This window comes from Myripristis murdjan, chromosome 15 (assembly GCF_902150065.1).
Source record: "Myripristis murdjan chromosome 15, fMyrMur1.1, whole genome shotgun sequence".
NCBI classification, from domain to species: domain Eukaryota; kingdom Metazoa; phylum Chordata; class Actinopteri; order Holocentriformes; family Holocentridae; genus Myripristis; species Myripristis murdjan.
In genome coordinates, this window is record NC_043994.1 from 15,447,047 (window position 1) to 15,462,619 (window position 15,573).

General features: G+C 39.6%; 1 protein-coding gene across 1 annotated transcript in view; it reads right to left on the minus strand.

The window, feature by feature from the left end:
• Window positions 1-13,381, minus strand: part of LOC115372994 (VPS10 domain-containing receptor SorCS3-like) — a 39,566-nt gene extending 26,185 nt beyond the window's left edge. The window contains exon 1 of the mRNA XM_030071185.1: window positions 12,646-13,381. Coding sequence (XP_029927045.1) covers window positions 12,646-13,365 — 720 coding nt within the window. The 5' untranslated portion in view covers window positions 13,366-13,381. The remainder of the gene's footprint in view (window positions 1-12,645) is intronic.
• Between the last annotated feature and the right edge of the window lie 2,192 nt (window positions 13,382-15,573).

A 15,573-nucleotide genomic window follows, 5' to 3' on the forward strand; every position in this document is an offset into this window, starting at 1 on the left:
TTTGCTGTTAAACTCGTTACATTCTGCTCTTCATTAAGAGAAAGGAAGACAGAAGCCAAGAATGACAAACAAAGACCATTGTGAAAAATGCCGTTCACTTAAGGTCAACCAGTCATCTATGTGCAAGATTTCCAACCCCCAAAAAACTCATTTCAAAAGCATTCCAGGGGCGTTGTATACTAAAAAAAAACAGTTTTTCATTTCTCAAGCAATGAAGGACGACAATCACAAGTCGAGTACGTGACAGGGAGTATTATTTCCGTGCTCTTTGATGAGCTAGTGCGATTTCGAAAAACAAATGAAAGTGCACTTGCGTCGAAAAAAAAATATTTGTACATCAGAGCAATGGTGATGCAAACAGGCTTACAACGTGAAGATCCAAGTGTTCCAATGAATTCACACACTGTAGAAATAATTTGTAACACTTTTGTTTTGCTCACATGAAGGATTAATATATGCATGCATCTATTAGAAATGATTTGAAGCAAACACCTGCAGAGAAAAGAAATATCGGCTGGAAATTTGCATGCATTTCTTTAAGGCTTGATGCTGGCGAGGGCAGAATAAAAATGCATTGAAAGTGTGTGGAGAGCGAAAAAGCACAACATCTTGATTGTGGCTCTGTGAGGACATCTTCTAAGTGGAGCTCTTGGCAGAAAAAGACAACCTTCTTTTAAGAGAAATGGTGTGGTCGTAGAAAGGTCTTACTCTCTCCTCATCTCATCTGTGGACTAAATTGATTGATTGTACTTTTGTGAGTGAAAACATACTCTGGGGATGCTGCTTTCATCAAGTAAACTCCAGTGAAACGTCCCTCGTGCATTAGTCTGCTTTCCGTGTGTTTGCTTATCCTCTGGATGACCAAGCCTAGGTCATATAGCCCTGATGCCTCGAGCTTGAGAGGTTCCAGCAATCAATTCCATCCATTTTGGGGAGGAAATTAATGAAATGGTCTGAATGTAAAAAGGTTTCACTACAAACGCAGCGCTATTGTGGAGAGATTGTGAAGTCATGTTATGCCTTTTTGTTCCTAACAACAACACACAACGATTTTTTTCTAAATTGTGCTGCCTCCCATTAGTGGAATAAAAGACCGTGTTTGGCCTGTATGAGCCTGCTTCATTTCTTTAAATAAGGCTTGGGGCAAATAGTCAATGAAATTTGCTCAGTGGAGCAGACACAGAGGGATGCCCACCATCTTCTCTACATTTTTCTTCTCTGTGTTAAAAGCAGAATATTATTGACAATGTGCATTGTACTGTAGTATGTGCACAAGAAGGCGACAGTGAATGAGGAAGCCTGTAGAGAAAGATGAACCACGGCCATTTGCTGCTGTGAGACAGAAGAAAACAGCGCGTATGGTCGGTAATAGCGGTCACTGGGGCTTAATGCTGTAAAAGGATCACTGCATTTGATCCCAAATACTTACAAGTAACTGAACTATCACTGTCATTGTTACACGGCTAAATATTTATAATGGAGACATAATTCACTGATTCTTGGGAATTTGGATAAATCATGTCCCACTAAGAAAAATGCTATTTCTGTTGGAAATTTACAACATTTTAATGAATAAAAAGAATCAAGGGCATAATCAGGGGGTCCTTTGCACATTTGTAAGGTTCTTTTATAGGTTTATTTTTAATTTTTATTAATTTAATGATTATATGTTGGCCCATGGCCTACAAAACCAGTTGTCCTCGGATAGGAGATAATGATTTCAACTTGATTAAAACAACAAAAAGTAATAATTTCATTGAAAAATTAATTTACCACATGAAAGAGTACATCATAATATGTATTAAAAACTACAAACAATGAGTTTTGAACAATATTTACTATTATTTTCTGGTTGCTCAAAATGTGTCCCACATATTCGTCACCACCGTCAGATATTTATTAAATAAATATAATAAAAAAAACTACAAGGTCAATTACATTCCTGAGGATCCCTTTTCAAACCTTCAGCTCGACTGCATGCTTCAAGACCGCTCAGGCTCCTGGAAGTTTTCTATTTTCTCTTAAATCTCTTCATATTTTTGGACACTGCTACTGTCACAACCATAGCATGTCAACACCGTCACTTTTGTATAAAATATATATATATATATATATATATATATATATATATATATATTAGATTAGATTATGGAATAAATGTATACTTTTTAAGAAGAGGTCTGATGCAGGTAGCAACAGGGGGGAAACAAGCTGGCTCATGTGAACAACTCATGCTCATCATGTGAAAGAGTAGGTTTTTGTCACTACCGTCAGACGTCACCACCGTCAGATTTTCTGTCTGACGGTGATGACTGAAGTCTGAAAAATGCTTATAACAGTGCTCAGGATTGTTATTTTTTTGTACCAAATAGTTAAATAAAGTTGTTTTAAGAAGCCATTGACTTGTGGTATAAATTTTGGAATTGTATGTTGTAATGAGGCCACTGTCACCACCGTCAGAGCAAGTTATATTTGTTTTAAATGAATATGCTTACAATATGTTTCTTTGGTGCTGTTGAATTATTTAAGTATTAGTCTCTTTTAATACAAAAATATGTTTTTCAAATTAAAAAAAAACATTACAGTGACAGTGTTGACAAAAACAAAGTAGCCTAATAACTGGAAAAACGCCTATTCTATGAAAAAAAAAAATGCAAAATGAGGAGGTTGCACCGGTACATTGCTAAACAGCTAAGACCTTGGCCTATAATGATATACCTTCAGATTTTGTAATTTAACTCACTTTTTTTTTTTTTTTTTTTCAAAATTAAAACCTGTTTTATCCAAATTCCCAAGAATCAGTGAATTATAAGTTGAGTGAAATCGATGGCCATGGCAGTTTCAAAAGATTCTGACTCCTGTTACATCCAATCCCAATGTTTTTGTTTGTTTGTTTTAGTTTTAGTTTTCTGTCTGCTGCTTTTCGAGTCTGTGTTTTTATTAGTGGCTGATCTGTTCCCAGGAGGAGCACATTTTATTGAACACATTTTTTACATTTCTGATACATGCGTAATATTTTAGTATTTTATTTTATCACATAGGTTAACTTATTTCCTTGACGCTATTGCTTCTTTGTCTGTGTCAATGTGTGTTTGCTGTGTTAGTGCTCTGCATCGCCCCCTGGAGGTGACATCAGATGCTCTTAAAGGTGGCAGATAGGTGAATTGATCTTGTGGATTTCATTTAAAGCTGCAAGATTCAAAATTGTGAGGGGGAAATTTAAGTGATGACTGTTTATAATGAACTGACAAATATGTGGAATAAGCATACAATTTAATTGTTGAGTCTACCTGGTTCTAATAGTTTCGCTGGTTAAGCTGGTGTTCATCCTATACTTCCCTCAGTTGAGTTTGCACTTTCCTTGTTCATGCAATTTCAATCATTGTAGCTTTAAGTTTCAGTCTCGACTTATGTGGTTGTTACTCTAAGTCACATTTTAGGCACTTCCTTCTATGTCGTGAAATATATCAGCCCTGGACATGAGTTCAGCATTTCTGAGACAACGTCATATGGATATTTTTAAAGCAGACAAATATTTTCTACCACCTATCAGTTGAAATTGAACACACTGCTGGACTCTTAAACCAGCCTGATCTGTAACGTAACACCCCAAGTCCCACGGTACTAGTGCACTGGTGACAACTCAGGTACTAGGGGATGGGCGTGGCAGAGCATGATCAGCAGTATTGGCAACAGCTGGGCCCTGTGTGCCAGTGCTCTTTAAAAACCTTGCTGAGACTCAGTGACTCCTCTGAGATGCCGCTTGATTGTTTCGTTTGGCATCTTGGCTGTTTAGTTGTCCTTTTCCTCATTTAATGTACCATATACACTCATATATCTGACACTCACCTACCCTCCTGATTTTACTGTCTGCATATGCCAATGTTGATTTAGGTTTATTTCCTATGTTTTTTCCTTTAACAAGTTAGTTTGGTAAATTGCCTTTGGTTGCATGTGTCTCCGTGTTTGTTATGGCTGCATCGCTGGTTTGTGATGCACAGAGTACATAAGAATCTGATCTGATGCCTGAGGAAGGTCAGTGCACCCAAACGTTGCATAAATAAGACGTTTCAGTGCAAATGATGTGCGGGAATGTAACCTTTATTTAGAAGTTATACTGTTAAAGCCAAGATTTGGTTATGGGAACATATATAAAAATTCTGGGCAAATGACACTTTTCTTGACACGTCCCCTATTCTGTCCTGCTACTGCACAGCTTCTGCCCCCAGAGGATCACCTTCTGCCTGGGGGTCTTAAGGTGGAGCTAAATAATAAGGGTCAAATAATAAGGTTTTGGATTTCCCCAGTCCTCTGCTTCAGTAAGAGACAGGGGAGATTCTGGAAGAAAGAAGTCCTACACCTCAAATTATCCAGTGACACATTTGTAATGTGAACATTATTGCTTCCAAATGTGACACTGATGGAGCACATGGTCAGTTTGTGAAAGGATAAAGGTTTGGAAGAGCGGATTTTTTGTGGAGAAATTCAAATTTGAATGACATTTGTTTTTGCGGTGAGACGGCTGCATCATCGCTGGTTAATCCAAAATACAGACTGGTTGGTTACTTTGCGAGTAAGTAAGATATGGTAAGACGTAGTCAGGAAATTGATCACAAGGAGTCACTGGAGACGCAGGTGTGAATGATGGCCCGTTTCAACTGTCCACTTGTGGTTGAATCACCCGAGACAGACGTTAATACCAAGTGTCAAGATGGCCGTGGCGTCAGATAAACCGGTGGGTGGGCTGCTGAGACTCTGAGGTGCGCCCGTCTACCACAGAGACCGCCCCCCCACCCCTTTGTTCCTCTCTCTCTACTTCACCTATTTGCTTTTGTCAACATCAGTGGTAGGCAGAGGACAGACTGGAGACAGCGTGTTCCTGTCCTATTTAAATCCATTTTTTAGTTTTCTTTCAGTTTTGATAAGCAAAAGATCCAGATATCTTTATTACTTTGTAACACCAATGCACTGGCTTGTCAACACAGCCTGCTACCAATAACTCTGTTTTTCCACCATTTATTAAAAAACTAATTTTAGTTATGTGACATTTCTCAAACAAGATCAGATTATTTTTCCACTAAATAATAACAACAAAGTCTGTTAGTATTTATTTAAGGTCACATTGTCTTAATAATGTCTTTAAACACGGATTACCTTAATCATTGCACTGGTAGTGGCACTAATTCTACATGATTTTTGCTGAATTTGAAAATCTAAATTATTCCAGCTCTGTTTTAGAGAATCCCAGAGAGTCTTGTGATGTTACAGAATGTTTCACCTTTTGCCTTTTTAAAAAAGTTTCCAAAGATGTAGGGTTGAGTCTGGTGACTGTGCAAGGAGAGCCATGCAGGTCAGTTCTTCCTTGCTCCTCCTTGAATTTCAAATGGGCCTGGCGTGGCTTTGATGCATGTTTAGGGTCACTGTCCTGCTGGAAAATGAATTCTCCTCCACAGAACTTTACGACATAAGGGATGCTATATATGTGCAGGACAGGGTGGTACTTGTCGTTGGTCAATATATAAATGATACTGCGCAGGTCACCAGCTCTAAAACAGTTGAGGCATCCCCACCTGAATATTTCCACCTTCATGCTTCACATATTTTAACCTCGCGAGTGATCGTCTCCTCATATAAACTCACCTTTTGCAGAGTTTGTAGAGTTCAAACTTTGATCCAACTTTATAAAGAAGACTTTGTTCAATCCCAAAATTTCACTGTCTTCAGAACTGAGACATTGGTGGGTTTCTTTTTGGCCCTTCCTATACATTTACAATTACAATTCACACTTGGTAGACACTTTTAGACTTGTTTTGTCATCAGAGATCTGGTTTAGAGACTGCTACTCTCCCATTAAGGCTGCAATTTGCCAATCACATTTTGATGGCAGTTTTGCAGGTGCTGTTGTGTCTTATAAAGATGTTAGCTTGATAAACTGGTCTTCAGACGGTGGTGTCACTTGAGGTCTGCCTGGTCGAGCTTTGGATGAAAATTACTCGGTTTGTACTGCCCTTTAGAAATTTTCAATTTAGCTGTAATTTGGTGCCGGGGTCGGGTTTTTTTTTTTTCAGCACTCAGGAGAAAAAAAATCACCTGAAGTGCTTCACAAAGCTCTTATGATATTGTTACGAACAACTGGAAAATATTTTTTTCAATGCAAGTCCCTTTCTGAAGGCAACAACACAGACGATAATGCACAGCGGACAATATGAATTATTTGGTATTAGCTGATAAAAGACCATGACGATTCACACTGTGTACTGGGAGCAATTACCTGTGTTGGCTGAATAAAAAAATATGGTGGGTTTGAGAAAACCTTGCCAAATTGTGTTAACAAGATATTCACATACATTTGAATTTCATACCAGTATTTCGGTAATAATACCTTGAGTACATCTGATTAAAAGTGTATCTGTTTTTTGACAAAAAATGAAATAATGAAAACAATCTGTTTGCTGGACTAAGACATTTGAACTCCAGTTGCTGATATTGGACTTTTGTTAATAGAATGTCAGTCAGTGTCTTCCATGTCTGATGTGATGGATTTTAAACAGTTTGCTTGATTGCATAATTATTGAAGAACTGATCAATATTACAATGAATTTCTATGCAAAGCCCTTAATCTCAACTGATTCTACTTTGGCATCCTCCTCAATTGAATTTGTTCATATTATCATTATTATTGTAGTAGTAGTAGTAGTAGTAGTACTATATATTTTTTGTTGCTGATATGTTGGATTACAAGGGTAGGCTTTAGATTCTCATGGTGTACGTCCTGTTTCAGAGGGTTTATAATAATAAAGTTGTACAAGAAGCACTAAATATATAATTCCATTTTGTTTTATTTGTTTGTTTTATTCATATGTATTTTGAACCATGAAAATGGCCAAATTCAAAGGTACTGAATATCCCATTTAAATGTCAACTCTCTGCAACTTAAATCCAAAAATATTGATTTCAGCCTTTAAAAGCCAATATTGGTTGAACCCTATTAGTCATATATTGTTCAATCTTATTTCCATTTTGTACCATTATTAAAATAAATATTTCCATTGTGCTTTCCAAGCATCCCTATGCAGGAAAGGTGTAAGCACGATGTGTATATGAGTGGGGTAACAGGAGATGACAGAGATGGCAAGGAGTCCCCTCTTTAAATAAAAATGTTACAAAATATGGGATAATCGAAGATGAATTAGCTAACTTTAATTGTCGTAGCTGGCACACTGCAAGAGCAAACTGAAACAGCCCACAGCAAAGAAAATAATATATATAAAGAGGAACATAACACAAGAAAGCAAATGTAGCTGAAAATTTCACCAGAAATGCTGGAAACCAATTTAATGTAAAAAAGTAACTTCACCAAATTTAATGTTGGTTGGTCTAACAAAAAGTTCATCTTGTCCTTTTATTGACGAGCACGCAGAGTATCACTGTCGATTCATGTCAAGTTGTACTTGAAAAGATACTTTTTTAGCAGATATTTTTAGTGACAGTTTTGTTAAAATTAATCTTGCTGCCATCGTCTTGATCCATATCGATTTTGTTCTTGAACTGATGTGCACTAAGTACGGGGCTGGGAATAAATTACATCTCAACTACCTTAGGACAAGGCAAAATCAACCAATCATTTTCAGGAATTTTGAAGATATATATGAAATGCCATTTTGATCGAAGACAACCCTTGAGTGAGTATTCTATTTATCTGTCATCTTGCAGTTGGAGGTTTTCTATCATGTGCATTGATTGCAGTGTTTGGTGCTGTAACTTGGGCCTTTTTTGTATTTCACAAGATGAGAAAGAAAAAACATTTTTCCCATAACTAATACCTTTCTGTCGCCGTGAAGTGCCAAGTCAAAACATTTTTTTAAGCCAACTGCCACCTGAACAATCCCAGTCATCTTTAAACATGATAGTGCTGTGTTGCTTCAGGCAATGTGCTGCTTCAAAACCCATTGAGCATCCAACCATGATGTTGCAATGCCTGGGTCACTTGCTTTGCCTGGTATTAAAAGCAAAGAACCTTAAGACTGCAAAGTCCAGGATGAACCTTAAGGAGAACTACAGCAACTATGAAGTGGTGTCATTTCCATGATTCTTTGTGTACAAGACTGGGAGTCATCTGAACATTTGAATTTTATGATTTTCTCAATCAAAAAATGCATAAATTTGTTTTCATAACCCAATCACGGCTATAGTATCTGTCTACATTACCATGCTGTGACAGTTATTAAACTAATTAATCACATGCAAACCTGTCAAATATGATTTTGTGCCCCCTTTATCACTTTGATTAAAATTGCAACATGAATGTGTGTGTGTGTGTGTGTGTGTGTGTGTGTGTGTGTGTGTGTGTGTGTGTGTGTGTGTGTGTGTTTGTGTGTGCGTGTGTGACAGAGAGAGAGATAGTGGGAGAGAGCAACAAAAGCAGATAAAGAGGGAGAGAGAAATCAAGAAATGAAAGTGTGCTTGAACATACAGCTGACAGAGGGCCTTTATTTGGTACTTAAAATGCACTTTGTGAGGCAAAACTGCAGCCTGAGTGCCGAGGAAGTGCTGAGAGCCCATGTTGATGCGCTGCATTATGGTCCCCGAGCACAAATGATTCATGAAAAAAAGGGCACACATGCATGTCATTTTGAGGAGTAAAAACTGGGATTTCACTGAATTATTACTGCACAGAGGGTGCAACTTGTGTCTTGTGCACTGTAAAATAAAACTAAAATTACCCGAAAACAATGGCAATTATTGCTTTTCTTTTAGCTTCAGAAGCATCAGATTTGCTGGAACAAGTAGCTAGTACAGCACCTCTTGTGTGGTAGGCTACACAGGGCTGCTGCAGTTTCTATCAGCATCCTACAATCACATCACTGGACAGTGCACCCCTAAAGGCTCGAGCTGGGCTGGATTAATGAACAGACGTATTGGACTGACACCCTGGGGGGCAAGCAAGTAAAGGACAGGAATGGCTGGTGGAAAAACTAATCTTGATATTTGTTTTCTGCAGCACTACTACCACTAATGCACAATCTGTATTTAGTCAAGCTTCAATATCACCGTAAGCATATATTCTATATGACAATGTGTTGGCAGCTACTGGAAACACATAGGAAAACTCAGAAAGCATCAAATGTTGCTGTGTAGCTTCAGTAACTGACAGTAAAATATTCAAATGCAAAGTGTACCAATACATTGAAATAATTGTGACTGAAAGCTAACCACCTGGAGGCCAGAGAATGATGAATAGGTTTTACAAGGTCACATGTGGCCACTTTTGACTGAGCATCATGCGGCTTTTCATTAAATGGATCTTACCCCAAATTATAACACCAAAGCCATGCAAAAAGCAATGGTGTGTGTGTATAATTTAACATGGATATTTGATGTGGAAAATTTGCCAAAAAACTATAAAAGCACTTTTAAACTTTCACCTCATGCTGTACCTGAACACTCCAACAGTGGCCGATCCGTCGTTTTTATTTATGCAGTTTTCATCATCCTCTAACCCCCGCAAACTCTGGTCAAACACCTCTGTGGATTGGGAACCCACTCCATTTGATTTTACGGATCAAGGAGCTTCTATGCAACCGGCTCTGGCACGTTAAACGGAATGGCTGTCTATCTAATGAACCGATTTTTAAACACAGGTGTCCCACAGGGCTGTGCCATTTCCTCTTTTTTTTATTGTCTATTTATACCAATGAGATTATGTGCAACAATAGCTGCCTCATTCTGATTAAGTATGCGGACAACCCGGCCCAGGAGGTCTGTCTGATTCCCAGTTTCTAGTAGCAAAAAAAATATATATATATTATAGACACATTGCTTTGGCTGTAGCCACTTCAGACTAGCAATAATGAAGATAATTTACTCCACAGCCAAGAAGAACAGCTGGCCTCATCTAATGCCCAAGTCCCTCTAGATTAGTGACCTGGAGCAAGTAACTGGTTACAAACACCCTGACCTCTGAGACTGACCAGACCCTTCACTCTTGATGGATGTGGACACAAGTTACAGCAAAGCACAGCCCTTGCTCTCTGCTGCACAAGCTCAGAGGATTTCATGTCAATAAGGACGCTCATTAAATGTCCTGAGATTTCACATAGTGTCCTAGTTTGGTCATCTGTCAATGAGAGGCAAAACCAAGCTTCCACAAAAATAAATAAAAAATGGTCAGTTGAGGGACTAAAATCTCAGGAAGCCAAGTACCAACAACAAGTCCCTGGTCACCACACAGTCTGCTGGCTTGCACACTCAGTGTTTTTCATTCTGGGGGGGGGGGGGGGGGGGGGGGGGGGGGGGGGCTCTACATCCCCAGTGCAGAGAATGTTCTACATGTGCTGTTTTAAATGATTATTTATCCACATGCTCAAATCACAGCTTAACAACCATGGGGAGGGCGAATTCATAGATATTGATATGCCATGCAGGGCATTTGACATATACTCTATTTAAAGTATGCATTATATTTTATGTTTTTTATGAAATTTCTGTTTCTGCTTGTGATGGCATAAAATGTTTTGGATCATGAATAAAGATGCAAGAAGCATACATAGTAGATACAGACAAAGCCTATATTAGCAGTATAGGCTAGAGGGGAATTAATACATTATTTTCCCATGACCTATTCCAATTTGTCAACACAAACAAGTATCTCTTAAAGGCAGAGACCAGAGACAATTACAGAAACAATAAGAGTTGGGAATTTTATATATGGACCCAAAAAAGATGTTAATTTGAGTTGTTAGAACCATAAAGCACTTTAGTCCATAATATTGCTACCAAGTCTGAAGCCTGAAGATCCTCTTGGTGCTTATTCAATATTTCACAATTCACTCCTTGGGGCCTGGGATTTTTTTTTTTTTTTTTCCTAGGGCCGGATTTTACATCATGATCACATCACAGGTGAAGTCTTAAGATTTGACAGGACTACCCAAGACCACAGGAATAAAATGATTCTCCTTCAAACGTGCCTGTCAAATTGGGTTTAGCACCAGTCATAGACACTGAATATAACCCAAACTCTATAATATTTAGCCATAAAATGTCATCAATTCAGTTTTACATAATCTGTAATTTAAATCATTCTTGGAACCTCTGCAATGGGTCCAGAGCTACTTAAATCCGAAATACTGACTGGTTAGCCCGAGTGTACACATTGTCTTACACAGTGCAAAGGGCCAGATCATTTGCTTATTTCAAACCAGCAAAAGAAATGACAGTCATACAGCTGTCACTAATTATTGTGTTTCAGAGGTCAAATTATGACATGTATGACAGTTTTTTTCAGTATAGGTTCTCCACAATCATGCATGTACATAATACTGTATAGCCAAAGCCCATGATGCCTCCAACAGAAAATTCAGCAGAGTAAAAAAAAAAAAAAAAAAAAAAAAAGACCAAGACAATAAAGGACATAACACTCCAGTGAAAAGTCTATCTGCATGTTTGTGGCAGTGAATGCTTCAGATCCAGTCCCAGATAAGTGCTCCTGTTCGTGCCCTGTACACTGAGGTGATGTGAATTACCTGGAGTTAAAAACCTGAGTAACCCCTCTCTCTCCTCTGTACAAGGTTGTTTGTATTTTCGAGATTATTGTGTCTGATAAATGCAGGAGCTTGCAAACAACAATTATGCATGCTGTAGCCAATGTAAAGTAAGAGGTGTCTACTAAGATGGTAAAATGGTGTACAGCCTTGTGTGTGTGCGTGTGCGTGTGCGTGTGCGTGTGCGTGTGCGTGTGCGTGTGCGTGTGTAAGAGGCCAGTGCATGCGGGTGAGGGGTGTATGTATGTGTGTGAGACTCTAGGCAGATGGTGCAGTGGCTTGTCACCCATAGGCTATAAGTTGTGTTCATTCCCACCCATCATTTGGACAACAAATATCTTACTACTGTAGGGCCTGTGTGTATTCATTCTGGCAATTAGAGCTCCATCAACTGGTGAGAGCCAAATGTCAAAGACAAAGGCACAGTTCACTTGCCAAAAGGTCAGACAGTGTCTCATCAGTGTCACATTAAGGGCCAGATTGGGCACAATCTCATTTAATTTCATCTGCTGCACCTTCCTGAGAGACATTACTTGATTATTTCATAAATAATTAATGTGTTTTGATTACTGACAGTACTATATTCAAAATGTCTTCACCTTTCTATGGATCAGTGTCAAATAAATCGACCTTCGGGGTTAACTATCAGTTTAAAGTTACAGAGTTTGACACACTGTTCCATACAAAAAAAAATTTCTGACACCGATTTCAAAGCCGAAAGCAGGCATCCTGCAAGTGAAGATCCATCACGCGTCCTCACGAACAGGCGCGCAATGCGCATAGAGTAATTAGGATATTAAATTATACCAAAACATAAAATCGCCCATGTAAAAAAAGTAAATTGGCGTTTAATTACCAACAGTTTGATCGATGCCTTTAACTGCCCAGTTCAAAACTGTGTCTGACTGAGTGTACTCAGTTTATTTGCAGGACGGAATCCCTCTATGCGCAGACAGCTGTGCGTAATGATGTGACTGATGAAATTCATATGGAAATTTGATTTTGTTTAACTAAAAATTTACAGAGAGAAATTGCAGCGGGCAGTACAATGCAGGACTGTGGCAGTATGAGTGCATGAGTGTATTTTTGCAAAACTGAAACTCACACTGCTGTTGTGTCCAGACCAGTGTACCATCGCCTGGTTGTGTGCGGAGTCTCCGGATAGAGCAAAAGTAGAGGTGTCCAAATGCGGCTCACTTTGCCTCGGGTTAGACCCTCTGGCATCCTCTCCAGTGCGCCGGTACTCGGCTCTGGAGTTGGCAATACCTTGCGCAGTCTCCAAAAACCTGTCTTTCGACTGTCCCTCTCCATTTGTACTCCTATCCAAAATTTCGGTATATTCTGCAGCCACACTCCGCGCCGCCCTCTTTCTAATTTCAGGAAATGTGTTTTCTAATAGTGTATTCGCTGTGGGACGCATATAACTATCCTCAAAAGTGCTGTCATACTTTTTACTAGACGCCGTGAGACGCTTAAAGGAGTTTGGTGCCGTTTTCTTGCCAATCTGCGCTTCGTTCCCAAGTCCACTGTGTAAGTCCTTTCGCATTTGTCTGTCGTAGCGCGGATCCACAACGTCAACAAAAACGGACTCCGTTTTAAAACCACTGAAAAGATCAGTGCGGTTGTCGACTTTCGGTGAGACTTTGACCCTCGCTGGCTTTCGGGTTGCGCCTGCCTCCAGCGGCGTTACCTCCAGGCGGTGAAGTCTGCTGTTGGTTTTGGGGGAAGTTATTTCCGCTTGTGCCAAAAACTTGGAGTGAAAGGGGTACAACAAAGCCAAAAGAGAAAAACACCAAAATGACCACAATCCGACCATTATTTTCATCCAACTTGACACCAGTAGAAAAAATAGAAACAATTCAATGCTGCAGGGCCATTCAAGTTCTAAAATATTAAAGGTACCACTGTTACGACCAAGAACCCTTTCAGCAGACCTGCTCACATCCAGGAATTTGTCAAAGTGAGGGACCAGTTGGGGAGGCGCTGCGCATCAGGCAGCCGCGCCGACGGTGAGTGACTGCAGGAATCGTTAAAGCTCATTGTTGAAGGGGATTTTTAGGAAGGAAAAAATAATTTTCAAACCCCCAAAATTCTCGCAGTCATTTATAAATTATACCATTCTTTTGCATCCGTGCAAGACTAGGCTAGTCAGAAACACCTTATTTATGTAAAACCTTATGCCAAAGTTACCCCAAGCAATACATGATTCACTGGGAGCTGTTGACAGCAAAAGTAATTCGTGCTTTGCAGAGCAATATGTTGTGCTCGCGCTGTGGCAACATTTTGTCTTTCAAAGGAAAGAAATCACACAGAGCAAAGGTTCAAAGTATCTGCAAACACTTGCACACATCAACATATGATCAGAATTATGTACCTGTCAAGTGCGTGCGTGCGTGCGTGCGTGCGTGTGTATGCGTGCGTGTATGCGCGCGCGCGTGTGGCAGGGGTGGGGTGCATGTCAGTGAATACACTTGACTGCCTGATAAAACAATCGAGATAGATCTTGATGCCGTTTTCCTGTGCGCTCTGTTAAACCTGTTATCTCACAAGGAGCATTTCTACCTTTATTTCTGGTGTCACTAAGATTCTTTAATTAGGCCACTGATACAACACACAATGCGCCATAGGCCCTCCACTGAAAAACAGCTCAGAAAACAAGAACTGCTTTGAAGTCACACTATGATATGCTTGCTGTCATCTTCATGACTTCTGGTGCCACACAGGCAAATCTCAGCCTCCAACGAGTCTACTTCAATCTAAGTCTTTTTTTTACCCCCTGTTTCATATTATTCATTCACAGCACTCATTTTTACTGTGATTTCTCCAAATCAATATGCTATTCCAAAGGAATTAGTTTCAATTAGGGGAGCTAAGTGAATCCTGGGAGGTGATTCTTATTTCCTGCTGACAGTCAGTTCTTGCAGAAATTGTGTATCAGTCTTTAAAACCTGGAAGCATTACTTTTTCATTCAGAATGAAAACATATTATCAAGCTTGATGATAAGGAGCCAAACGCATGTTACATTTGCATCAACTGCCAGACACACAGAGCCCAGGGGAGAACAATGAAGAGCAAGATTTCCCTGTTCTTCAGAGGCGATTAGCTTGTCTGCGGATCACAAGAACAGGACAAAGAGCCTAGCCAATTATGTCCTTGTAATCTTGGGGCAGATGTTACTTAGATTAAGAGAGAACAATTACTACACTCTGTGAAGGGAAGATCCACCCCAGGAACTGTAAAGCATTTAGTATTAACTTGCAACACATGTCAAGCAGCCCTGCTGTTATGACAGAAGCAAACAGTGAAGTGTGGGAGATTCTTTCTGCTGCTTACTCACTTACTCAGTGGTGATGACAGAAGTTTATCTGGAACAAATGAAACCATGTAGCATGTACAGAATACAGTATAAGGTCTTGCCATTGTAGTGTAGTGAACTCTCAGTAGGAAAATCATACAATTTTTCCAACTGTAAAACATTGTGTAGAAAGTGAAAAAAAGGAAAAAAAAAAAAAAAAAAAAAAAAAAAAAACACTTTCAGCGTCCTTGAAAGTTGAAGTGTGAACCAAGAACAAAGCAATCCACTAGGTGGAAAACTTTAAAGTAAGGACTGAGATTGAGTCAGTTCATTGCTGGAAACAACAGTGCACTGATTTGGCATGCATTCGCAGACAATGCACAGCAAACAACAATCAGAAGGCTAGCCAGTGGCACCACTGAGGGCTCGCTTCTTGGTCACTGTTTTTGGCATGGCTGTACAAATAAATTGAGATTCATACAAGTGAGGGCTCCGGGCAGCAGGTGCTACTGTTGCAACTCTGCCCCACGCCAGACAGCTCACTCTCTCTACAGGCCATTCCCGCCAGAACGCCTCTGCAATGAGGGGGTAATTGGACTGATCACACTCTGTTTACCCATTATGCTGCTAAAATGAAGTGGGTTGCTCCCAAACACACTCTGACAGGCCAGGGAGGGAGGAGAAGCCTCCTCCATCAATGACACATCTTTTAATCTGTACTAACCTTGGGCCGCGGG